The sequence below is a fragment of the Mustela nivalis genome (genome assembly GCF_964662115.1).
Source record: "Mustela nivalis genome assembly, chromosome: 17".
NCBI classification, from domain to species: Eukaryota; Metazoa; Chordata; class Mammalia; order Carnivora; family Mustelidae; genus Mustela; species Mustela nivalis.
The window spans coordinates 50,209,010-50,234,435 of record NC_139036.1 but is presented as its reverse complement, the minus strand read 5'-3'; the positions used below and the strand labels follow the sequence as shown (position 1 = coordinate 50,234,435).

Genomic DNA, 25,426 nt, shown 5'->3' with positions numbered 1-25,426 from the left:
TTCTCAGTTTCCCTGCTCCCTTACTGGCTACTCCTACCCAGTCTCTTGTTTTTCCTCCATCTCTTCCCCATCTCTAAGCACCATAGTGACCCTGGGAAGAGTACTGGGACTTCCTTTCTCTTCTCTCTCTACTCATGGGTCCATGTCTGTCACCACCATTCACCTGGTTGTTCAGCCGGAAAACGGAGGAGTCCCGCTTGAGTTCCCTCCTCTCTCTCACACTCCATTTCACATCCATTAACAAGTCCTTCCTGCCAAACACATCCCAATCTGACCACTTGCCATCACCCCCAGCACAGCCCCCAGGTCCAAGCCAGGGTAACCTCTCAACAGATGCCTGCTATCTCTCCTAACTAGCCCTCCAACCCCGCATCCCTGACAACGCTCCACACACCAGCTAGAGAAATCTTTTTTTTTTTTTTAAGAATTTTATTTATTTATTTGACAGACAGAGATCACAACCAGGCAGAAAGACAGGCAGAGAGAGAGGGGGAAGCAGGCTCCCCACTTAGCAAAGAGCCCGATGCAGAGCTCGATCCCAGGACCCTGGGATCATGACCTGATCTGAAGGCAGAGGCTTTAACCCACCGAGCCACCCAGGCGCCCTATAGAAATCTTTTTGAAACTCAGACCAGTTTTTGCTCAAATGCTCCAATGGCTTTCTGTCATACTCAGAAGAAAACCTAAACTTTCCACCACAGTTTACAGAATTTGATATAAGCTGCCCACAGCTTAACCTTGACTCCTAACACTCTCTCCCTAACTCACTCCATTCCAGTCACATACCAATCCATTCTCTCTGCACAAAATATTCTCTCCTTACTCCAAGTTTTATATAGTTTCCTCCTTCCCTTCATGAAGGTTTTAATTTGAGTATTACTTCTTCAGAGCCTTTCACAGGCCACATCTAAAATAACACCTTACGTGAAACAACAACCCTGTATAAAACTGCCCTTCACTCTGAACACCTTATCCTTTCATAGCAATTATCATTACCTTATCTTACTTTTGGGCAAGAGAGAGAGAGAGAGGTATCGCTGTTGTCTCCTCTACCATAAGAGCAGAGACGCCATTTTGTTCACTGCCACATCCTAAGCACTGCAACAATGGTTAGCACAAAGTAGGTGCTCAATAAACATTTGTCAAATAATGAATGATTAGAAAGACACTGCTTCTATTGCAGACTTCTGAGTTATCTAGGGAATGGGAATCATTAATCAGCCATATCACTATCTAGGAAAAAAAAATTTTTTTTGTAGTTTTTACTTTACTTTCTTTTCCTTTTTTGAGAGAGCACATGAGCAGGGCTGGGGGAGGTGGGGGCAGGTCCCGAAGGGAAGGGAGAGAAATAATTTTAAGCAGGCTCCACACCCAGCACAGAGCCCAACGTGGGGCTTGATCTCACAACCCTGAGATCATGACCTGAGCTGAAATCCTGAGACAATTGCTTAAGTGACTGAGCCACCCAGGTGCCCCATAAGAAACATCTTTAAAATAAAGTATCCTAAAACACAACATACAAACTTCATACCACAGTTTTTGAAAAGAACTGTGTTCATCTTTGCCCTCTTAATTCCTACTCCATATAAAAGTGCCATTTGTTTTAACCTAGATGAGAAAAGTTAAAAACAAACAACTAGGAAGAGGAGGCCTGCTTTAACCCATGTTTTTAGACTATGTTCCTAAAAAATCGAGGTAACTGAAATATTTACAGGGGAAAATTGGGAATTGCACGCTATCTGCTAATTAAATATCTCAACTGATCCTAAAACTTCCCAACTACTTATCTTGCATAATTTGTCTCATCCTTACCCTGTCTTTGCTACCAAAATACTTTGAAGTTTCAAATAAGAGTAACGTGTAAGCAGCTGGTCCCTTCAATGTTTTTTATGATCATTAACAATAAGTATTTATTCTTTCCCGAGAATTTGACCACTTGTTTATCTGTTGAACTACATTTCCCTTTAAAGGCTTTGTAGTGAAAAGAGAAGATATAAAATAGAAGACTAAAGAATGATACGACGGGATTGCCAAAAAAATCTCCATAGTTCAGGAAATCCTAGCATGCCTGGTTTGTTGTTTGTTTCCAGCTTGAATGAGGTTTGTGCAGACAATTAGAATTGTCTTTTTGTTCCAATGGGTTATACAGGAAAGAAACAGGAAATCTTGATGAAAGCTTGGGCTTTACAGGATATTTGTGTGAGTGTTTAGCCCATGCGTTTGATGTTTTTCTCTCCACATCTGCTCACTTTATGCCTGCATTCTGGCAAAAATATTTTAAAATACCACTTTGCTTTTTTCACTTCGTTTCAGTTCCTGGCATGATGCTTCCTATACGGGGGGGGGGGGGGGGGGCTCAGAAATGAAAACCGAATAAGGAAACTGAGACCCCAAAAGCACAAGTCATTCATTTCCTCTGGACGGCAAGTCCCTCTTTATCAAATGGGAGGATGAGGCCAGATAAGGGCTTCTAAACTTTTCCACCAAAGTACCCCCAGCAGCAGTGAAAACAAATAGCACCCCTCTGGGCAATCTGAGGGCATAGCCCGAAGCAGACTCTGCAAGCTGGAGGTTTCTTTGAAATGTCCTATTTCATCTCAAAACTTCATGAGAACTGTGCATTTTTCAAAACAGGAAAGTCTCTGTTTGTTTTAATATGATTGTTACCTCAGTAGTAAAACTGCTTCGCTTTCCCACAAAATAACCAAGTGACTCCAACCTTCCAGGAAGCCTGTATGCGGCCCACACACCCCCTGGCCCTGGCTGACCACCCCAGGATCACCCACCCCGAGCTGAGTGGAGACAGGGGCCTGGGTGATGGGAGTCTACGTTCCCTGCCCGTGTATTTCACACTTTATAGAAAAGTCAGACAGAGTAAGAGAGACGCTATCACACTTGCAAAAAATGGTAGCTGAGAAGGGAGGCAGAAGCCCCAAAGGACACCCAGCTAGACAGGCAGGTAAGTAAACAGGTCAGTGGGGGGGCAGAGATCTCTCCATCTGTTGCAAGATACACACATGGGCTGAGTGTCTCATCAGGCAAAAGAACAGACAATCACAGAACACTGGTTTCAAACGGGACCTCAGCGGTAGGCCAGCCCCGCCCCCCAATGTACAGCGTCCCCCTACAAACTCCCAAGGGCTACTTCAAACTTACTTTCTTCCAAGATAAACCGCGGCACACTTGAATGTTTTAGGAAAGAATGACTTTGAAACAACTCAAAATATGCCTCCCAGTTATTATCTACACAGGGGTTCCATTTCTGCCTCCAGGAAGGGCAAGGGGAGTCCGTTTAGGATTCTGTCACCTGTTAAGGGTGTGGGAGCTTGGTCAGGTCCCTTAAGAGGAGGTGCTTCAGTTCCTACATCTAGAAGATGGGGATAAGACATAATGGTCTTGGGGCGCCTGGGTAGCTCAGTGGGTTAAGCCTCTGCCTTCAGCTCAGGTCATGATATCAGGGTCCTGGGATCGAGCTCTACATGGGGCTCTCTGCTCAGCGAGGAGCCTGCTTCCCCCTCTCTCTGCCGGCCTCTCTGCCTACTTGTGATCTCTGTCTGTCAAATAAATAAATAAAATCTTATTAAAAAAAAAAAAAAAAGAATTACCGGTCTCTGCCTCGCAAGACAGCTGTGGGGAGGGAGGTGGCTGAACTCATACACGTACCCAGAAGGCGGTGTGTGGCCCCGAACCGGTCCTTCTAACTGCTGGCTACTGGGATATTCCCACATAGATTGATCCTACTATTTCCTAGATGGCAGACCTTGAATTTAAGAACCAATAGATATGCTATTCTCTGTAGGCTTATTTTCTCTTTTCCAAATTCCTTTAAATATTTTCTCTTATCAAGTTCCAAGTCTTTCTATATTCTGGAGACTTTCGTTTGAACACAGCTTTGCCAGTGTCCTATTTAAAATGTAGTGGCCACAATGGACATATTCTGTACATGACCTGATACGGAAACAGTGCACTGGGCCCATTACGCCATCACCCCAGGCATGTCTTTCTGTCTGCCTTGCTGTTTCCATCCTTTATACTCACCCACCCCACCCAGCCTGGTGTTTTTTTTCCCAATAATTTTTTAAATCTAAGCATAGGATTTTATATTCAATCCTAATAAATTTAATCATCTTAATTTCAGCTGTCTAAAGCTTCAGAGTACTGGTTTTCATGCCTTACTTGTTAACTGCTCCTCTGAGCTCTAGGGAAGCAGGGAAATTTAGGTCCATCTCATCATCTGGTCATGGACACACTGAGAAATCTCACTTCAAGTCGATAATTGGTCATTTAGAGATGGCCCTTTGAACCATCACTTAGCCACATAAAATGCACCAATACCTAAACCATGTCTTCCCACATCGCCTTCATGAAGGACCTTACCAGATGGCTCAGTGAAGCCCAGCGCTACTTGCCTTATCTACCAGCCTGAACCCCCGTTCAAGGAAGGAAATGAGCTTAGTTTAATCAGCTTCATTTTCAGTGAACTTGTGCTAGCTTGTAGGAACCACAGCTATACGCCTATCATTTCTCATGATAAACTTTCACAGTAAAAATCTTAACAATTTGGAGTGGTCTGGGGGAATACTGTTCCAGTTAATAAAATTTTCTGCCAGAAAGGGTTTTAAAAAGTTGGTATATTATCACATCAATAAATATTCTCCTAAAATTTACTGGCTCATATTCCTCTTGCCTTTGTCTTTCCCTAGTGAGTGACTGCCTGGAATCTTCAATCTCAACACCGAGTCTAATGAACGTGCCTATAGATATAAGAAGAATAAAATGGGTGAAATCACCAAGATCTGAGAGATTCTTGTGTGAATTTTTTAAAAAAATTCCTGTCGCACATTTGCAGGACTCTTGTACCATTTATCCCTTTTTCATGAAAATGAAGTACAGAAAATGAAGTACAGAAATTAAAGCAACAGCATGCAGTTTCTTTTCTTTTTTTTTTTTTTAAGAGTTTATTTATTTATTCATGAGAGACAGAGGGTGGGGGGCAAAGGCAGAGGCAGAGGGGGGAGCAGGCTCCCTGCTGAGCAGGGAGCACCATGTGGGACTCAATCCCAAGACCCTGGGATCACGACACTTAACTGACTGAGCCACCCAGGTGCCCCCCACCTTTTTCTTTCTTTTCTTTTCTTTTCTTCTCTTCTCTTTCTTTCTTTCTTTCTTTTGAGAGAGCATGAGCAGGGGCAGAGGGAGAGGAAGAGAGAGAATCTTAAACAGGCTCCATGCCCAGCACGGAGCTGGACATGGGACTCAATCCCTCAACCCTGAGATCATAACTTGAGCCGAAATGAAGAGTCAGATGCCCAACCGACTGAGCCACCCAGGCATCCCAACAGCATGTCGTTTCTATTAATAGTATCAATTCTTTAAAAAAATAATTTTCCTTATTAAGTATCTTAAAGGAAGACTATATACAAAGACAAAACTTTGGTAGATTTTTAAAACCATCATTCTGAGAAAAGCCTTTGAAACTTACATTCTTTCAAACAAGTTTGTGTAAGTGTATTTCTTTTTCAAGTTTTCATTTCAATTCAAGTTAGTTAACATATATGGTAAATTGGTTTCAGGTGTAGAATTTAGTGATTCATCACTGTGTAAGTATATTTTTAAATTAAAAACATGATTGTTACACTAAAAAAAACAATCATGGGTCGCCTGGGTGGCTCAGTGAGTTAAAGCCTCTGCCTTCAGCTCGGGTCATGATCTCAGGGTCCTGGGATTGAGCCCCACATCGGGCTCTCTGCTCAGCAGGGAGCCTGCTTCCTCCTCTCTCTGCCTGCCTCTCTACCTGCTTGTGATCTCTGTCAAATAAATTTTAAAAAATCTTTTAAAAAAAACAATCACAATGTGGAAAGTAGGGAGTATAGAAAAAGCATCGACCATGATTCTATCACCTAAAAAATAATTAACATTATTGTTTGAGTATTTTTGAGACTAAAAATAATTGGGTTAGTGGAGTAAATACTTCTTATGACTCTTGGTAGATCCTGCCGAAACTCTCTCCAAAAAGGCTGCATTAATTTAAATGCCATCAGCAATATATGAAGTACAAATTTCACTAAACTTTTGCCAACTTTAGAGGTTTATCATTTTTAATTCTAATTTGCATTTTTATTAATATAAGGCTGGAGATGTTTTTACATGGTCACTTATTCAATTCATTTCTTATCTGTTTCTGTCCTTTGCCGGGACATTTGTTGGGACAGTAATGATTTTCTTATGATTTGTGCTAATTATTTTATATGCTAAATATTTCTATTTGTTATATATTTACCAATTTCATGAGAGAGTCATTCTTTGCCTATCACATTCATTGCAAATAGTATTTGTTTTAACTTAAAATAATTTTTATTTAGTCAAATACTAACTTCCCATGGTGGGTTTTTCTTATGTGCCCAACTTTAAAAAGCCCGAGTTGTGCCAAATCCATCACAAAATAAAAGCAAATCAGGCACTGAAGTCACATGGCTATATATGATTAGAAATTTGTCATCTACAGGGTGCCTGGGTGGCTCAGTGGGTTAAGCCTCTGCCTTCGGCTCAGGTCATGATCTCAGGATCCTGGGATCGAGCCTGCTTCTCCCTCTCTCTCTCTGTCTGCCTCTCTGCCTGCTTGTGATCTGTCAAATAAATAAATAAAATCTTTAAAAAAAAAAAAGAAATTTGTCATCTACAAGGTTATCATCAAAATGAAAATATAATTTTAAAAATTTATTTATTTTTTTGAGAGACAGAGCGAGTGAATGGGGGGTGAGAGGCAGAAGAAGGGCAGGAGGGGCAGAAGGAGAGGGACACAATGTCCAGCAAACTCTTCACTGAGCGCAAAGCCCAACTCGGGGCTTGATCTCACAACCCTGAGATCATGACAAGACCAGAGCTGAAACCAAGAGTCAGACGCTCAACAGACTGAGCCTACCAGACACACCTGAAAATGTAATTTTTTAAAGTCTTAAAGAGAATGCTTCTCCCCCTTATACTCAGCCTGAAACACAATAGCTGCTCAGTCATATCTGTGTCATAGAAACGGTTTTTAACTTGCTGGGTTTCCTCTCTTCCGTGTTCCTCCACCAGCTTACTCAGAGGAACTGACGTTTTTCTTGTTTCTATCTTTGCTTTTAATGTTGCTTTTAATCCCCAAATGATCTCAATTATACCTCATAACTAAAGCACAATAATATGTAACACATTTTGCCCTTCCTTAATATTCTTATTTATAGGACCACCTGGGTGGCTCAGTCATTAAGCATCTGCCTTCGGCTCAGGTCATGATCCCGGGGTCCTGGGATCGAGCCCCAAGTCAGGTCCCTGCTCGGTGGGAAGCCTGGAACACAAGCCCCCTACTTGTGTTCCCTCTCTCACTGTGTCTATCTGTCAAATAAATAAATAAAATCTTCAAAAAAATTCTTATTTCTATTTGGTCATCTCGGTTTCCTTCTCATCCCCACTTCCCAATCCAATTAATTATTAAACGATGCAATGAATTCTATCATGTATTTCTCATATCAACTCAGTTACAGAAACATAATGTAATAGAGGTTGGAAGAAATAGAAGAGAAAGTTTCTGTTCCATTGTAGACTACACTCCTTTCTGGGAAAAAAGAACTCTTTTTTTTTTTTTTTTTTTAAAGATTTTCTTTATTTATTTGAAAGACAGAGGTCACAAGTAGGCAGAGAGGCAGGCAGAGAGAGAGGAAGGGAAGCAGACTCCCTGCTGATCAGAGAGCCAGATGTGGGGCTCGATCCCAGGACCCTGGGATCATGACCTGGGCCAAAGGCAGAGGCTTTAACCCACTGAGCCACCCAGGTGCCCCCAAAAAGAACTCTTTATGGTATTTTACAATACAAGAACTGATTGAAGTGTATGGAATAATGAGATGATTAATGCCATAATTTCAGAGAAGGAAGAAATGGGTGCGGGCCAAAAAGGTCACAAGACATTTTAGGTAAGTGTTGGAACAGGAAGCAAGTTTTGAAACCCGGGCATGATTTGCGCAGACAGAATGGAGGAAGATAAGGCAGATAATACAAATAACAAAGAAGGACCAATTTGCAAACTTCACACCATCATTATGAAAGTAACTCAGGTATTTTTACCAACATTTTATGATAAGTGAACAACAACAACACACAGCCATAGGGTCACATGTCAGATCAGATTTCCTTTTCATGGAACTCAACTGAGGCCCTAATTGCTACACTTAGGAGTGAGATTCAATTTAGTAATCACGAGGCATTAATTAGTTTTTGATGTATTAGCCACTTATAAGGAATTGCAAATCCAATAATAAAAAAATTACTCAAGTTTTCAGAATAAAAAGGTTCAAAAAAATGTTTCTTAACTTCGTGATTAAGCTAATTAACATTTTCCCAGATGTTAAGGAAACAAGGCAAGCAAATTAGACAAACAAGTAAAAATTAATAACCACCTTGAATATTCTAAGAATTAGAATAAGAAGGAAAGAGCCCAGATGTCCACTGACACATGAATGGACAAAGAAGAAGTGCCATACGTACATAATGGAAAACTACTCAGCTATTTTTAGAGAAGATGAAAATAAAAATTTTTTATAGAATAAATAAGACACAGAGCACTAAGAACAAAATCCAAACCTCTTACACTGCCCCAGACATCCTGGTCCTAGCCCAAGCCGAGTTCTCACCCCCTCTCCTACACCTGAAACCTTCACCTCCACACTTGTGCTGAACCGGCCTTTTCTGTCATTTTCATTCCTCGAACACTTCCAACTTGCTGTCATCTCAGATCCTTGCACTCTCTGTTCCCCCAGCCTAGAATACTTCATGCGACTTCATGGCTAGCTCACCCAGAGTTTTCAAGATTCTTAGCACAAAGCTCCCCAGCTAGGAGGGATTCCCTGACCATCCATCAATGCTGGTAATCCCCTTCCCACCTCCACCCAACAAGGCTTCTGTACACACCTTCTTTCTCCTTCAGAAATCACTTCGAAATTATTTAGTGTTTTGTTTTGTCTTGTTTTTTATTAATGGCCTGGCTACCTGCCCAAATTCAGTAAATGCTCTGTTAGCCATTTGGATATCTGCTCCAGAGAAATGTCTGTTCATGTCTTCTGCCCATTTCTTGACTGGATTGTTTTTTGTTCTTTAGGTACTGAATTTGATAAGTTCTTTATAGAAGCCCAATGACCCAGAAATTGCACTACTAGGTATTTATCCAAAGGATAGAAACATAGTGATTCAAAGGAAACATGCACCACAATGTTTATAAAGCAATGTCCACAACAGCCAAAAGAAGGAAAGAGCCCAGATGTCCACTGACACATGAATGGACAAAGAAGAAGTGCCATACGTACATAATGGAAAACTACTCAGCTATCAAAACAAATAAAATCATTTGCAATGACATGGATGGAACTCGAGAGTATTATGCTAAGCGAAATAAGTCAATCAGAGAAAGATAATTATATGATTTCACTCAGATGTGGAATTTAAGAAACAAAACAGGTGAACAATGGGGAATGGAATGAAAAGCAAAATGACATAAAAACAGAGAGGGAGGCAAACCATAAGACACTCTTAACTATAAGAAACCAACTGAGGGTTCCTGGAGGGGAAGTGGCTAGTGGGGACAGGATAACTGGGTGATGGGCATTAAGAAGGGCATGTGATATAGAGCACTGGGTGTATATGTGACTGATGAATCACTCAACTCCACCCTTGAAACTAGTAATACACTATATGTTAATTAAATTTAAATAAAAAATTTTTAAAAATTATTATAAAATAATGTAGTATATGCACTCTTAGAAAAGGACCATTGTCAGTCTAACTTACTGCTCTGCCCAGAATCAGGATATGGTAGGTACCCAAAACTACTTCTTAAATAAATGAACAAGTCAGACTTCTGCTCTGACAGGAACAGAAGGACACAATAATCACAATAAATGCTTCAATTAAACATGCAAATTAACAAATCATTGGAATAGACTTCAGGAAAGACCTAACATCCTATTTCTGGATTTTGCTGAAACATTTTGCTTTAAATGATTCACATATATCAGTAATAACATTCTTAGTAATATCATCATTGTGCAAGGATTTGATGTTATGATGAGATATTTAAGGTTTTATTTTTAAGTAATCTCTACACCCAGTGTGGGTCTCAAACTTACAACCCCAAGATCAAGAGTGACATGCTCCACCAACTAAGCCAGATAGGTGCCACTGAGATTTTTAAAAGAGAGATTATAAATGCATTTAAAAATTTCAATGGCATCAAAATGAAAGACCAACCTGCTGTTCATATCGTTGCTTGACATCCTCCAGCTGCCATAAAAACTCCTTTGATTGTTTCTCACGAAGAGACTTGGATCTAGTTAGATCTGCTTCCACTTTTTCCATCTATAAAATTTAAAAATCAAATATATTTTTAAACAAAAAATTAATTTTTTAATTTAATTTTTCATGCTTTTGTAATTTGTCTATTCATTAAAATGGCAGATTTTAAATACCCTTTATCAATCATAATGGTGAATTTAAAAATGATAAGAAAATGAAAGCTATATCAATTTATTTATATATATTTAATAGTTTAAGCCAGGGAAATTAATACTGTACATACTTTATTAAACTCTAATGTTATAATAATGCTGTAATGGAAATATACTTCTGAGCATTCAAATATTCAACAAGAATTTTTAAGGCCTTGGCATGTGCTGAAGGGGAGAAAATATTTGCAAGTCATATACGTGATAAGGGACTTGTATCAAGAGTATATAAAGAATGCCTACAGCCCAGTAATGAATGGGCAATTATACTCAATTTTAAAATGGGCAAAGGAACAGAAAAGGTATCTTCTCCAAAGAAGATACACAACTGGCCAAGAAGCATCTGAGAAGATGCCAACATCACTGCCATTAGGCAATTTCAAATTGGAACAATAATGACATACCACTTCATACCCACTATCAAAGGATGCTTTAATCCAGACCAATTATATCAAGTGTTGGTGAAGATGTGGAGAAATCAGGACCCTCATGCCCTGCTGGTGGGAATGTGAAATGGAAGATGGTTTGGCAGTTCCTCAAAAGGATAAACAGGGTTCCCATATGAGCCAGGAATTCCACTCCTCAGTGAGAAATTAAAACACACATCCACACCAAAACTTGTGTACAAATGTTCGTAGCAACATTATTCATTAGCCAAAAAGAGGAACTAACCCAGATGTTCATCAATGGATGACAGATAAACAAAAAGAGGTCTATCCATACATAGGAGTGTCATTCAACCACAACAAGGAATGAAATACTAATACATGTTATACATCATAACATGGATGACCCTTGTAAGTGCTATGCTAAGTGAAAGGAGATGGTTGCAAAAGACTATGTGTTATATGATTCCATTTGTATTAAATATCCAGAAGGCAAATCCATAGAAAAAGAAAGCAGACTAGTGGTTGCCTAGGGAGAGAGGGAATTGGGGGGTGGACACTGACTGCTAAAGGGTACTTTGGGGGCAATGGTAATTTAAAATTGATTGTGCGGAGGTGCCTTGGTGGCACAGTGAGTTAAGCAACTGACTCTTGGTTTCAGCTTGGATTGTGATCTTGGGGTCATGAGATGGAGCCCCAAGATAGGCTCCATGGTCTGTATGGAAGTCTGCTTGGGCTTGTCTCCCTCTCCCTCTGTCTTTTCATGTCTCTCTGCCCCTCCTGCTCACGCTCTCTCTAAAACAAATGAATAAATCTTTTATGAAATTGATTGTGCTGATGGTTACACAATTTGTGAATATATTAAAAATGATTCAATTGTACACATATAATGAATTGTTATGTGTGAATTATATCCCTTTTAAAATTTTTTAAGTAGGTTCCATGCTGGGCAACTCGAGGCTTAATTTCACCACCCGAGATCAAGACCTGAGCTGAGAACAAGAGTTGGGACACTTAACTAATTAAGCCACCTGGCCACCCCATATGTGAATTATATCTTAATAAAGGTGTTATTATAGAAAAAATTAAAAGTCAAACACTATGCCATATTCCATGAGGTCTCACATGATCTAATCCTAGGTACCTCTCTCCATTCATCTCTGCTACCCTATATAACCACCACCACTCCAGCCCACCTGTCTCCTTGCTGGGCTGGAGATATGCCAGAAATGCTCTTGCCTTGGTGTTCAGCAGCTTCCCCTCAGATGGTCACACAGCTTCTTTCTCTAGGTCAAGTTTCTGCTCAGATGTCATCTTTGTACTGAAGCCTCCCTGACCAGCCTAGTTAAATAGCAGCCCACCTCTCAGTCGTCACAGTCTCCTTTGCCCTGACCTACTGTTCCTTTTTATCATAGGACATATCACCTTCAAGTATACTATACAACTTACTTACTCCTTAGGGCTCATTTTAATGTCTGCCTCACCCATGGTAAAGGAACTCCACGTTCACCCATGTATCCCAATGATTTAGGCCCCTGCCCAGCACCTATAGGGCCTCAGTAGTCAAATGAAGAAGAAAAAGAAAAAAGGCAAACCAAGTGTATGAAACTAGGTTTGAGATTTGATGAATAAGTAATTTTCAACATTTAATAGTGCGAGAGTTTCAATAACATACAAGATCATGTTGAATCTGACATTTGTCACACATAAAATTAGAGATAATGTATGATTATCTCTGCTCTTGCCAGATTCTTGTTTATATGTGCCAAGAAAGAAATATTCTTACAGATAGTAATGAAAAATCATTTCCTATAATATGAAAATCACACCTTGTATTCCTAGTACAGTTTTTCATTTGTCTTTCTTCCCCTGATTTGATTTTGTCTCAGAAGATATCTTTCTTGAGACAACTGTCAGTTAATGTGATAATCATCTTACCACTGGCTACTTTATATTATTTATTATTCTGCTGCTGCACTGATAGCTTGAGATATTTCTTTTTCTTTTTCTTTTTTTTCCCCAGCTTGTATCCAATGCTCTCTTGCGGGTTACCTTTGGTAACTGCTAGGATTGGACAAAACATGAACATTAGGGGAAATGAATCCTAAAAGTCCTTCCTTCACAGTTTTTCATCCTAAATTTAAAAAAAAAAAAATTCAAATGCATTTACTAAGACATGATTAAACTTTAAGGCTCTAGGAACAAAGCTCTTCAGTGAAGAGCACCCAGTCACACTGGAGGAGAACAAAATGCATATGGCCACTCACTGCTGTGCTATCCAACAGTCCATTCCAGAGTCTGCTTCTCACACCCAGGTCTGAAGTATCTAAACTATAGCATGAAATTTAGCCTACTTCTTTGTAAAAATCCAAAGGGTGCAACCCTAATAATACTAAGTCATCGGCTTCCAAATTCAATGATCAGAGTTAAAAGATTATTGATCTACAGGTAGTTGGTATTGTGGCCATGAATAAATTTACTAAGGAATACTCAAGTGCACTTTGTTTTCTTTTGTTTCTAACTCAAGATGTGGGTTTCAAGGCTCTCTTTCCTTCAGTGGTTGTCACATCAGACCTCAAGCAGAAGGCTCCTTAGCCTGTCCTCAGCAGTCTGAGCTCCCTATACTCCAAGATCCTTGGCTTTTCCCAAACAAGCCATGTCTGTTCTTGATCCTAGCCTTTTGTTCTTTGCACTCTCTGGAAAACCCTTTTGTGTTTTCCCTCGCCCAAACTGATAGTCTTCAAGGCTGACTCAAGTTTCCTCTCCTGTCTGTGAGGTGTTCTTTAATCCCACCAACTTACATAAGCGCCTTCCTTCTCTTTACATTCAAGGACTCAACATCTATTTTGATGGCAAGCTGTGTTTCTCTCTATAATACAGAAGTGTTTCAAATGTGTGAGCTTTGTTTATTCATCTAGATCATGAGCTACCAAATAAAAGGAATCTATGATTTATAATTCTTTTATAACTTAATTATTAATTGGTATGGTATGCACAATAAATATGCATTAAATCCTCAAGGATGAATGAAATGATTGGCAAAAGCAAAAGGGGATTGAAAAAAGAGAAGGTACATCAAGGAGGGAAGATCTGGTTTATTTAGTACTTTTAAGACAGATCTTCACATGAAGTTGATTTTAAGTTCTTATTTTATCTCGGCACAAATTGACTATTAAAAGTAAATAACAGATACTTAAATATTTAAAATATTTAGAATTTAAAATAAAAACTAAATGTTTTATGTACTCAAAGCTTGTCAAAAATAGAGTATCTTCAAGAAAAAACAAAATCCTCTTCTATAACCAAAACAGGTACGAATTTAAAACACATAAAAAGACCTTTTATACCTAAACATTAAAACAAATTCAAAGTAAATAACTGATACAAGAAAATGAAAATGTGTGTCATTTTAGATAATACTGACCGAAAATGCAAGGCCCCATTCCATTTTCCTTAAATAATTTAACAAAACAACTTAAAAAGTCTTGTAAAATACTTAGTTTGTATAAAAACACAGTGTTCTCTCAGTTGCCATAGATACAAAAGATTCTGCTTCCTCATACATCTTTCCACATTCCGTTCAACTTCAAGGGCTAGGAAAATAACAACAACAGCACTCCTTTATTGTGTAACTCTGGTTTCAAGAAAACCTAGGAGTAAAACTCCGTGGTCAACTTCAGAGTAAAAAGGGGTTGGGTGTATTTCTGTGAACATTTAGTGTTTAAAGACGGAAGGGGTGGGGTTGGGGGGTGTTTTCCTCCTCTGGTGCCTCAGGCATTAGGTAACTTGGCTACACGGAAGAGAAAACCCAAGTGACCATGCAGAGCTTAAACGACATAGGCCCTTTATGTTTTCCTTGTGCCACAAGTTCAGAAACGGGCCGCTATACTGGCAGTTCAAAGATGTCAGGGTTAAGGTCTCTGCAATTCAGCCTTCCCATAATAGTTGCAAAATGGCCTCTACAGCTCTGAACATATGGGAAGGGAAGGGCAAAGGGTCCTATAGCTGAGCTGAATACCCTTTTAAGGAGCTTTCATGCAAGTTCCTGTCAATCGCAAATTAATTATGCTGTTGCGTCTCATTCATCGCAACTACATTAAAAAGTAAGCTCCATCTGCAAGGTGAGAAACTGCAGTTTTAAAACTGTGTCTAATGTTGCCCTAAATAAAATCAGGGCTCTATGAATAAGAAAGCAGGCGTGGACATCTGGCAGTCACTGTCAAATAGGGTCGTAAATTATGCTCTTTCTCTAGTAAAGTACTCTTGTGTAACTATATTCGGAATAAATCAACATACAATTCACGTTATAATAGGCAGACAGTTGTATAGGAATATACAATTAAAAATATATTTTTGTATTTAATACATATGTAGGTAAACTATAAAAAACTGTCCTTCAAGTATGTTTGGATTAATTGATCGAGCGATCAGCCGATCGACAAACAGGCAGGCAGGCAGATAGATACAAACGGCAGAAAAGCAGATCATTAATTCTATGGTTGGCTAAAGACTCCGTAGAAACTAATATCCTTAACAGGGAATACCACTGAACTCATTAGTTGATTATATCTACAGTTCTTTTGTGAGAGAAAACCATAAATTGATAGAATACAGATGATATCTATGGTACCCGTCCCGATCAGTTTGTGGGAGTTCTGGATCTGCTCTGGATATGAATTTCGGACTCCACACCCGAATCTTGCACTCTGAAGTTGCCTTTCCACTTTCTCCTGGTCTCTTTTAATGAGCATGTTTTTTTTTTTTAATTTTAATAACGTTATATTCAACATTTTGGGATTTTTTTGTTTCCTATTTAGAAAATCCTTACTAGTTCCAACTATCAAATATGTTTCAATGCTTTCTTCTGAAAGTTTTATGTAATGATCACTGAAACTATCACTTGTACATCTATAATCCTGGAATTAATTTTGTGCATGGGTAAAATAAGAGGTAAGATTCTCTTCTTTTCCCCATGTGGCTATCCAATTGACACGGTGGCATTTCCTACAATGATCATTCTTTCCCTACTGCACTGCAGCACCCCCTTCAACATGAGTCAGATGGATCATGTATGTGCGAGTCTAATTTTGAGTCTCTGTCTTCTGTAACATGTGGTCATCCTTGTGCCCAAACCATGCGGTACTAATTAGTGAAGCTGAATATTAGTCTCAGTAGCTGGTCATATACACTGGGCTCTTCTGGATCGCCAGAGCAATTCTTAGCCCTTTGTATTTTCATATACATTTTAGAATCAGCTGTCGGTTTCTCTCACTTCCCTTCACCCCACCAAAAACAAAACAAAACAAAAAAACAAACACCAAACAAGCAAAAACCACATACCAAACCACCCCCCCAAAGCCCAAAAAACCCATTACTAACATTTTGATTTTCAGAACTGTGTTGATTTTATACATGAATATGGGGAGAACTGACATGTTTATGACATTGAGCCTTTGAATCTGCCAATTTATTTAGGTCTTCTTTTCTTGATAATGTTTTCCAGTTTTTAAAACAGAAGTCTTGCACGTTATTTGCTGGATTTATTCTTTGGTACCGACGTGAAGCTTTCTCACGCTGACATCTTTTTCAAAGTTTATTTTCTATTTGTTGGCTGCTGATATAGAAATAAAACTGCATTGTCTAAGTGCTCTTATACTCAGTGACTTTACTAAATTCATTACTGTCAACCTTTCAATAAGCAAACATTAAAGAAATTTGTAGTTACAACAAAGACTCCACAATTGCAGATAAATGCCAAACTCAAGAGGCTGGCTTAAATGTCCCTTCCCTGTGTTCTCTGACTAAAGTTTATTCCACCAGTCACACCACTTATTAAATCACACACTTTAATGTGCTGGCCTATCACACAAGCCATAAACATGTCTAAATAATCTCTGAATTCCCAGAAACAACAATGGCTGATATGGAGCAAGTGTTCATAAGTTTTTAATAAATGAATGAAGAAGTCAAATCTGTTGTATCCTTGGCCATTAAGTCAGTAAAATAACTGAAGTATTAAAAAATAATGTTACTATTTCATAATCAAAAACCCTTCCAATCAGTCAAATGCAGAAAAAAAAAATGACATATTTTCTGGTCCAATGTCCTCAGTAGATTTTTTTTTGGCTTATTTTTGTCTGCAAAAGAGATTAGTCATTGATGAATATTACAAGGAAAAAGCTTCATTTATTTCTCTTAAATTAAGCATTTAAGGATAAAAGTTGAAATTTCTTCTAATTACTCATTTTGTTGTTGCTACTGCTGTCATTTAATTTTGTTTTTCAAAGCCAAATACTTATACATATTCTCTTGATGTTGTCATTTGGAATTGATGAATTATCATAATAGCCTCTATTGAAACATTTAAATATAATTTTAGAATTTTACTTCCACTACCTAATCTCATCTAAAGACAAAATTCCAAATGTTAAAAGGGTAGAGAGATGTCTCCATTATCATCAAAAAGTAACTGAGATAAAATGCTTCTATTTATATTGGATCTTTTATTATCTTAAAACTTGTCTTAAAAAAAAAAAAAAACTTACTTAAAATTACATGAGCCAGCAGGACCCTTAAAGGACAAGAGGACAAAGGTCTAAGTCACAACGAATGGTTCATATGATGACTCTTTCTTTGTCTGTTATCCATTTACACTTAATGACACAAATATATCCAGAGGGAATTCTTTCTTCCTTGTAACTTGAGAATATTTTTTCAGGTATTCAACAGCAATAATAGGGTGATGAATTAAATTTACAATCTCTAAGAATGTAAGAAACTGCTAACCAGTTACAAGTGTAAGAGGAGCCAGAAGCAACCTCACTAGTCAACAGCTGTGTTTCAGAATTTTGTTTGCATGGCAAGCCAGTGGGTTCTCCAAGTCCAAAGCTAACATCAGGTAGCTGATGACAGTTAAAAGAAAAGGGGAAAAAAGAAAAAAAAAAAAAAGGAATTGAATTTAAAGTCACATATTTAGCAGCTTAGCAGCAAATACCATTTAATGAGGATGTACTTTCAAGGGTAGAAAAATTAACTAGAAGTCAAGTGGCTAGTGGAAGCCCCAGGAGGAACTAGTTAGCTGACATTCATGCAGTCAGTTTAAAAGATTAAAAAGTTTCACTTTAGAATTCCTGCCAGTACTTCAAAAGCATAGCTGTCTTTTTCAGTCATCTATTTGTTTCACAGAGAATAGGTAAATATAGAACACTATTTCTTTTAAAAGTGTGATTACGTATGTATAAGTGGAAAATTCTACCACAGTAGTACGTTTTCACAATTAAAATATGTATATTTTATATCACTAATTGCTGATAGCTAATATTTATAATAGAGTTCACCACTGGAGTAAAAATTAGGTTATTGAAGCAATCTTAAATGAGATAAAAAGTTCTTCAAAGTGAAAGAAACAGTGTGAAGCAATTTTTTTTTTAAACTTTCTCTGTTCCATTTTTCTCTCCTGGGCCTCATTTTTGAAATAGCAATTCACTTTCAAAAACAAACTCAAAGCTTTTATTTTTTTTTTTAATTCAAATTCCCATTGTCTGCTATCTGCAGCAGTTTCCAAATGGAAAAAGATGCCCTAAGCTCTGTTGGCTTTTACACAAAGATTTTAGTAAGAAAAGAAATGAGCAGTTCAAGACAACAACAGAAAAAGAAGACTGTTAAAAATATAGACTATGGAAAAAATTTGAAAACATGATTCTCCAAATAATGAATCTGCTGATTTTTTAAAGAATTTGAGCTACATCGGATGCATACTTTTTAACTGATTGATAATCTAGAGTAGAGGACTTCTAATTTACCATGTTTTGACATATATATTTTCTTAACATTTGTTAAAATTTGCCAGGTAAGAATTCTTTGATTTGTGAATGAGCCCAGCTATAAAAGGGTTCCATCATAAATGATGTTCTTATTGTTATACTCACATCAAAGGTACTATCTCTATTTCAGAAACTCAACTGCATTTGGCAAAACTATTTATGATGGAAACCACTGAAGACTATTTCTTCAATAGAAGACCATCAAAAGAATTTGTTGCTCATTGGCTGCCATCACTGTCATTTTTCAAAGAGCCTAAATCAAGCACCACTGGGGCAGATCAGACAGGGTGAGAACTACTCACAAAGACAGGACACAGGAGTAGGGTTATATGGAGGAAGAAAGGAATCCCAGAGGCTTGGACCCAATGGGTCCTTCATGGGATCATTTAACCAGTCCATAAAGATATGATACTTAGAAGGCAGGAACTCTTGAACTCAATGATGTCCAGAAGTGGGAGAATCAAATGCATCTGGCAGGATTGGTGAAGCAAAATAGAAGAAAGACCATGAACCAGGCACATAGCAGAACAGTCAGACATATGAGGGTAGAACAATTAAGGGTGGTTCCAGAATCAGTTCCACACATACCATTGTTCATCCCTGGATTTTCATATTTTATGGCAGTCCATTCTGTGCCTAGGCAGGGTTCTTCATTTAATCGTTCCTGAGACGACATTATCCCCAGAACTCTCAGTTCTGCCATACAACACAGGCTACTTTTTCATCTTAAAAAAAATTTATCAACTTGAAAGAATTACCATTATTGTGGGTTAAACTGTTTTCTTAATTTCATTTGCAGATATTTCACTGCTAGTATATAAAAGTATGGCTACATTTCATATTTTAAAGTTGTATCCTGAAAACTTGTTGAAATCATTTATTAATTCTCATATTTCTTGTATAAATTTTGATCATAAAAGATCATTGTGTCATCTGAAGATATGTGTACTTTTCCCTTTCCAATTAATATGCTTGCTTTTCCTTTCTTTTCCTCACTCTCTCCCTCTTTTCCTTCCTTCCTTTCTTTTCTTTCTTTCTCTCACTCTCTCTTTCCATTTTTTCCTTATTTTGCCTTAGTGCACTGGCTAGAATGTCAAATGCAATGTTGAACAGAGGTGGCAAAAGCAGACATGGTTTCCTCATTCTTAGGAGGAAAGCATTAAGCCTTTCAATGTTAAGTACACTAGCCATAGAGTTTTCATAGATGTCCATTATTAAGTTATGTAAGTTTGCTTCCAGTCTTAATTTGCCAAGAATTCTTTTTTTATCATGAATGGTATTGAACTTTTTAAATGTTTCTTATGTCTCTACTCAGATGATCATGCTGTTTTCTCCTTTATTAATATGTTACATGGCATTAGGGGGAGGAGTCAAGATGGCAGAGGAGCAGCAGGCTGAGATGTCATCAGGTAGCAGGAGATCAGCTAGATAGTTATCAAACCATTCCAAGCACCTACAAATTGATTGAAGGGAAGAAGAGCAGCAATTCTAGAAACAGAAAATCGACCACTTTCTGAAAGTTTATCTTAACAACACCTTTCTTAAAAAAAAAAAATCTTTTTGAACCTTCATAATTATAGTCATATTTTATCCTTCATTGTATCTAACTTTATTTTTTGTATACACATAGGGTTTTTTCTTCTAAATAATTCTGGGATACAACTTCTTTTAATAGATCAAAATATACCCTAAATCTAGAACAGGGTTTGTTCTAGTCTCCAACCTGAGAAAATTCTCTCCACTTTCTTTTTCTTTCTTTTCCCAACCAACTTATCTTATCAACTCCTTTTTTGGAACTTTTTAAAAATGTTCATCTTTACAGTCATATTCCATCCCTTCATCGTGTTTACCCTTGTGTGTGTGTGTGTGTGTGTGTGTGTGTGTGTGTCTTTCTTTCTTTAAAATTTTGGGAGGTAGTTTCTTCTAAGAGACCAAAATACTCCCCAAATAAAGTGCTTGGCTCTGTTCTATTCACCAGTCTAAAATGTATATTTTCTTTTTTTCTTAAAATTTTTAACTTCTTTTTACCCCCTTTCTTCTCCCCATGATTTGGGGTCTCCTCTGATTTAATTAACATATACTTTTCTGGGGTCTTTGCCACCCTTTCAGCATTTTATTCTCTCATTCATATATTCTTATCTGGATAAAATGACAAGGCAGGAAAACTCACCTCAAAAAAAAAAAAAAAAAGAAAGAAAAAGAGGCAATATCTAAGGCTAGGGACCTAATCAATACAGACGTTGGTAATATGTCAAATCTAGAGTTTAGAATGACGATTCTCAAGGTGCTAGCTGGGCTCGAAAAAGGCATGGAAAATATTAGAGAAACCCTGTCTGGAGACATAAAAGCCCTTTCTGGAGAAATAGAAGAACTAAAATGTAACCAGACTGAAATTTAAAAAGCTATTAATAAGGTGCAATAAAAAATGGAGGCTCCTGGGGCACCTGGGTGGCTCAATGGGTTGAAAGCCTCTGCCTTCAGCTCAGGTCATGATCCCTGGGTCCTGGGATCAAGCCCCACATTGGGCCCTCTGCTCAGCAGGGAGCCTGCTCTCCCCCTCCCCCACACCACCTGCCTCTCTGCCTACTTGTGATCTCTGTCTGCCAAATAAATAAATAAAAATCTTTAAAAAAAGATGGAGGCTCTTACTGCTAGGATAAATGAGGCAGAAGAAAGAATTAGTGATATAGAAGACCAAATGATGGAGAATAAAGAAGCTGAGCAAAAGAGAGGCAAACAACTACTGAACCATGAGGGGAGAATTCGAGAGATAAGGGATACCATAAGATAAAACAATATTATAATAATTGGGATTCCAGAAGAAGAACAAAGAGAGAGGAGGGTAGAAGGTATATTGGAGCCAATTATTGTAGAAAATTTCCTTAATATAGCAAAGGGAATAAGCATCAAAATCCAGGAAGGCAGAGAACCCTCCTCAAAATCAGTAAGAATAGGTCCACACCCCATCATCTAACAGTAAAACTTACAAGTCTTAGTGACAAAGAGAAAATCCTGAAAGCACTCAGGACAAGAAGTCTGTAACATACAATGGTAAAAATGTTAGATTGGCAGCAGACTTATCCACAGAGACCTGACAGGACACAAAGAACTGGCATGATATACTCAGAGCACTAAATGAGAAAAACATGCAGCCAAGAATACTACATCCAGCTAGTCTATAATTGAAAATAGAAGGAGAGATAAAAAGCTTCCAGGACAAACAAAAACTAAAAGAATTTGTAAACACTAAACCTGCTCTACAGGAAATATTGAAAGGGGTCCTCTAAGCAAAGAGAGAGCCTAAAAGTCGTAAACCAGAAAGGAACAGAGACAATATACAGTAACAGTCACCTTACAGGCAATACAATGGCACTAAATTCATATCTCTCAATAATTACCCTGAATGTAAATGGGCTAAATGCCCCAATCAAAAGACAGAGGGTATCAGAATGGATAAAAAAACAAACCCATCAATATGCCGTCTACAAGAAACTCATTTTAGACCCAAAGACACCTTAAAGTGAGGGGGTGGAAAACAATTTACCCTGCTAATGTACATCAAAAGAAGGCTAGGGTGGTAATCCTTATATAAATCAATTAGATTTTTTTTTACACATTTTATTTATTTGACAGACAGAGATCACAAGTAGGCAGAGAGGCAGGCAGAGAGAGGAGGAAGCAGGCTCCCTGCTGAGCAGAGAGCCAGATGCGGGGCTTGATCCCAGGACCCTGGGATCACGACCTGAGCCGAAGGCAGAGGCTTAACCCACTGAGCCACCCAGGCATGCCATCAGGTCAATTAGATTTTAAGCCAAAGACTATAATAAGAGATGAGGAAGGACACTGTATCATACTCAAAGTGTCTGTCCAACAAGTAAATCTAACAATTTTAAATACCTATGCCCCTAACATGGGAGCAGCCAACTATACAAACCAATTAATAACAAAATCAAAGAAGCACACTGACAATAATACCATAATAGTAGGGAACTTTAACACCCCCCTCACTGAAATGGACAGATTATCCAAGCAAAAGATCAACAAGGAAATGAAGGCCTTAAATGACACACTGGACCAGATGGACATCACAGATATATTCCAAACATTCCATCCCAAAGCAACAGAATACACATTCTTCTCTACTGCATATGTAACATTCTCCAGAATAGATCACATCCTGGGCAGAAATCAGGTTTCAACAGGTACCAAAAGATTGGGATCATTCCCTGCATATTTTCAGACCACAATGCTCTGAAGCTAGAACTTAATAAGAAGAAGAAATTTGGAAAGAACACAAATACATGGAGGCTAAAGAGCCTCCTTCTAAAGAATGAATGGGTCAACCAGGAAATTAAAGAAGAATCAAAAAAATTCATGGAAACAAATGATAATGAAAACACAACGGTTCAAAATCTGTGGGACACAGCAAAGGCAGTCCTGAGAGGAAAATATATAGTGATATAAGCCTTTCTCAAGAAACAAGAAAGGTCTCAAATACACAACCTAACCCTACAACTAAAGGAGCTGGAGAAAGAATAGCAAAGAAAGCCTAAACCCAGCAGGAGCAGAGAAATAATAAAGATCAGAGCAGAAATCAATGAAATAGAAACCAAAAAAAAAAAAAAAAAAACAGTAGAACAAATCAATGAAACTAGGAGCTGGTTCTTTGAAAGAATTAACAAGATTGATAAACCCCTAGCCAGACTTACCAAAAAGAAAAGAGAAAGGACCCAAATTATAAAATCGTGAATGAAAGAGGAGAGATCATAACCAACACCAAAGAAATACAAACAATTATAAGAACATATTATGAGCAACTATACGCCAGCAAATTTGACAATCTGGGAGAAATGGATGCATTCCTAGAGACATATAAACTACCAGAACTGAACCAGGAAGAAATAGAAAACCTGAACAGGCTCATAACCAGTAAGGAGATTGAAGCAATCATCAAAAATCTCCCAAAGAACAAGAGCCCAGGGCCAGATGGCTTCCCAGGGGAATTCTACTGAACATTTAAAGAATTAATTCCTATTCTCCTGAAACTGTTCCAAAAAATAGAAATGGAAGGAAAACTTCCAAACTCATTTTATGAGGCCAGCATTACCTTGATTCTAAAACCAGACAAATATCCCATCAAAAAGAGAATTATAGACCAATATCCTTGATGAACAAGGATGCAAAAATTCTCACCAAAATACTAGCCAACAGGATCCAACAGTACATGAAAAGGAATCTTTTCAACACGACCAAGTGGGATTTATTCCAGGCCTGCAAGTTTGGTTCAACATCCTCAAATCAATCAATGTGATACAATACATTAATAAAAGAAAGAACAAGAACCATAGAATACTCTCAATAGATGCTGAAAAAAGCATTTGACAAAGCACAGCGACCTTTCTTGATCAAAACTGTTCAAAGTGTAGGGATAGAGAGTACATATCTCAACATTATCAAAGTCATATATGAAAAGCCCACAGCGAATATCATCCTCAATGGAGAAAAACTGAGAGCGTTTATGCCAAGGTCAGGAATACAGCAAGGATGTCCATTATCACCACTGCTATTCAGCATAGTACTAGAAGTCCTAGCCTCAGCAATTAGACAACAAAAAGAAATTAAAGGCATCCAAATCGGCAAAGAAGAAGTCAAACTATTACTCTTTGTAGATGATATGAAACTTTATGTGGAAAACCCAAAAGATTCCACTCCAAATCTGCTAGAACTTGTACAGGAATTCAGTAAAGTGGCAGGATATAAAATCAATGCACAAAAATCAGTTGCATTTCTACACACCAACAACAAGACAGAAGAAAGAGAAATTAAGGAGTCAATCCCATTTACAATTGCACCCAAAACCATAAGATACCTAGGAATAAACCTAACCAAATAGGCAAAGAACTGTACAGAAAACTATAAAGTACTCATGAAAGAAATGGAGGAAGACACAAAGAAATGGAAAAATGTTCCATGTTCATGGATTGGAAGAACAAATATTGTGAAAATGCCTCTGCTACCTGAAGTAATCTAAACATTTAATGCAATCCCTATCAAAATACCATCCATTTTTTTCAAAGAAATGGAACAAATAATCCTAAAATTTATATGGAACCAGAAAAGACCTCTAATAGCCAAAGGAATGTTGAAGAAAGCCAAAGTTGGTGGCATCACAATTCCAGACTTCAAGCTCTATTACAAAACTGTCATCATCAAGACAGTATGGTACTGGCACAAAAACAGACACATAGATCAATGGAAAAGAATAGAGAGCCCAGAAATAGACCTTCAACTCTATGATCGACTAATCTTTGACAAAGCAGGAAAGAATATCCAATGGAAAAAAGACAGTCTCTTCAATAAATGGTGTTGGGAAAATTGAACAGCGACATGCAGAAAAATGAAACTGGACCATTTCCTTACACCACACACAAAAAGAGACTCAAAATGGGTGAAAGACCTCCATGTGAGAAAGTAATCCATCAAAATCCTTGAGGAGAACACAGGCAGCAACCTCTTTGACCTCAGCTGCTGCAACATCTTCCTAGAAACATTGCCAAAGGCAAGGGAAGCAAGGGCAAAATGAAATATCGGGACTTCATCAAGATCAAAAGCTTTTGCACAGCAAAGGAAACGGGCAACAAAACCAAAAGACAACTGACAGAATGAGAGAAGATATTTGCAAATGATA

The 25,426-nt window shown here is 38.0% G+C and overlaps 1 protein-coding gene across 16 annotated transcripts in view; it reads right to left on the bottom strand.

Annotated features, from left to right (window-relative positions):
* CEP112 (centrosomal protein 112) overlaps positions 1-25,426 on the bottom strand; it is a 416,468-nt gene that overhangs the window by 212,015 nt on the left and 179,027 nt on the right. For all 16 annotated transcript variants that reach the window (XM_082706657.1, XM_082706645.1, XM_082706644.1 and 13 more), the window contains one exon: positions 10,276-10,383. In XM_082706657.1, coding sequence (XP_082562783.1) covers positions 10,276-10,383 — 108 coding nt within the window. The remainder of the gene's footprint in view (positions 1-10,275; positions 10,384-25,426) is intronic.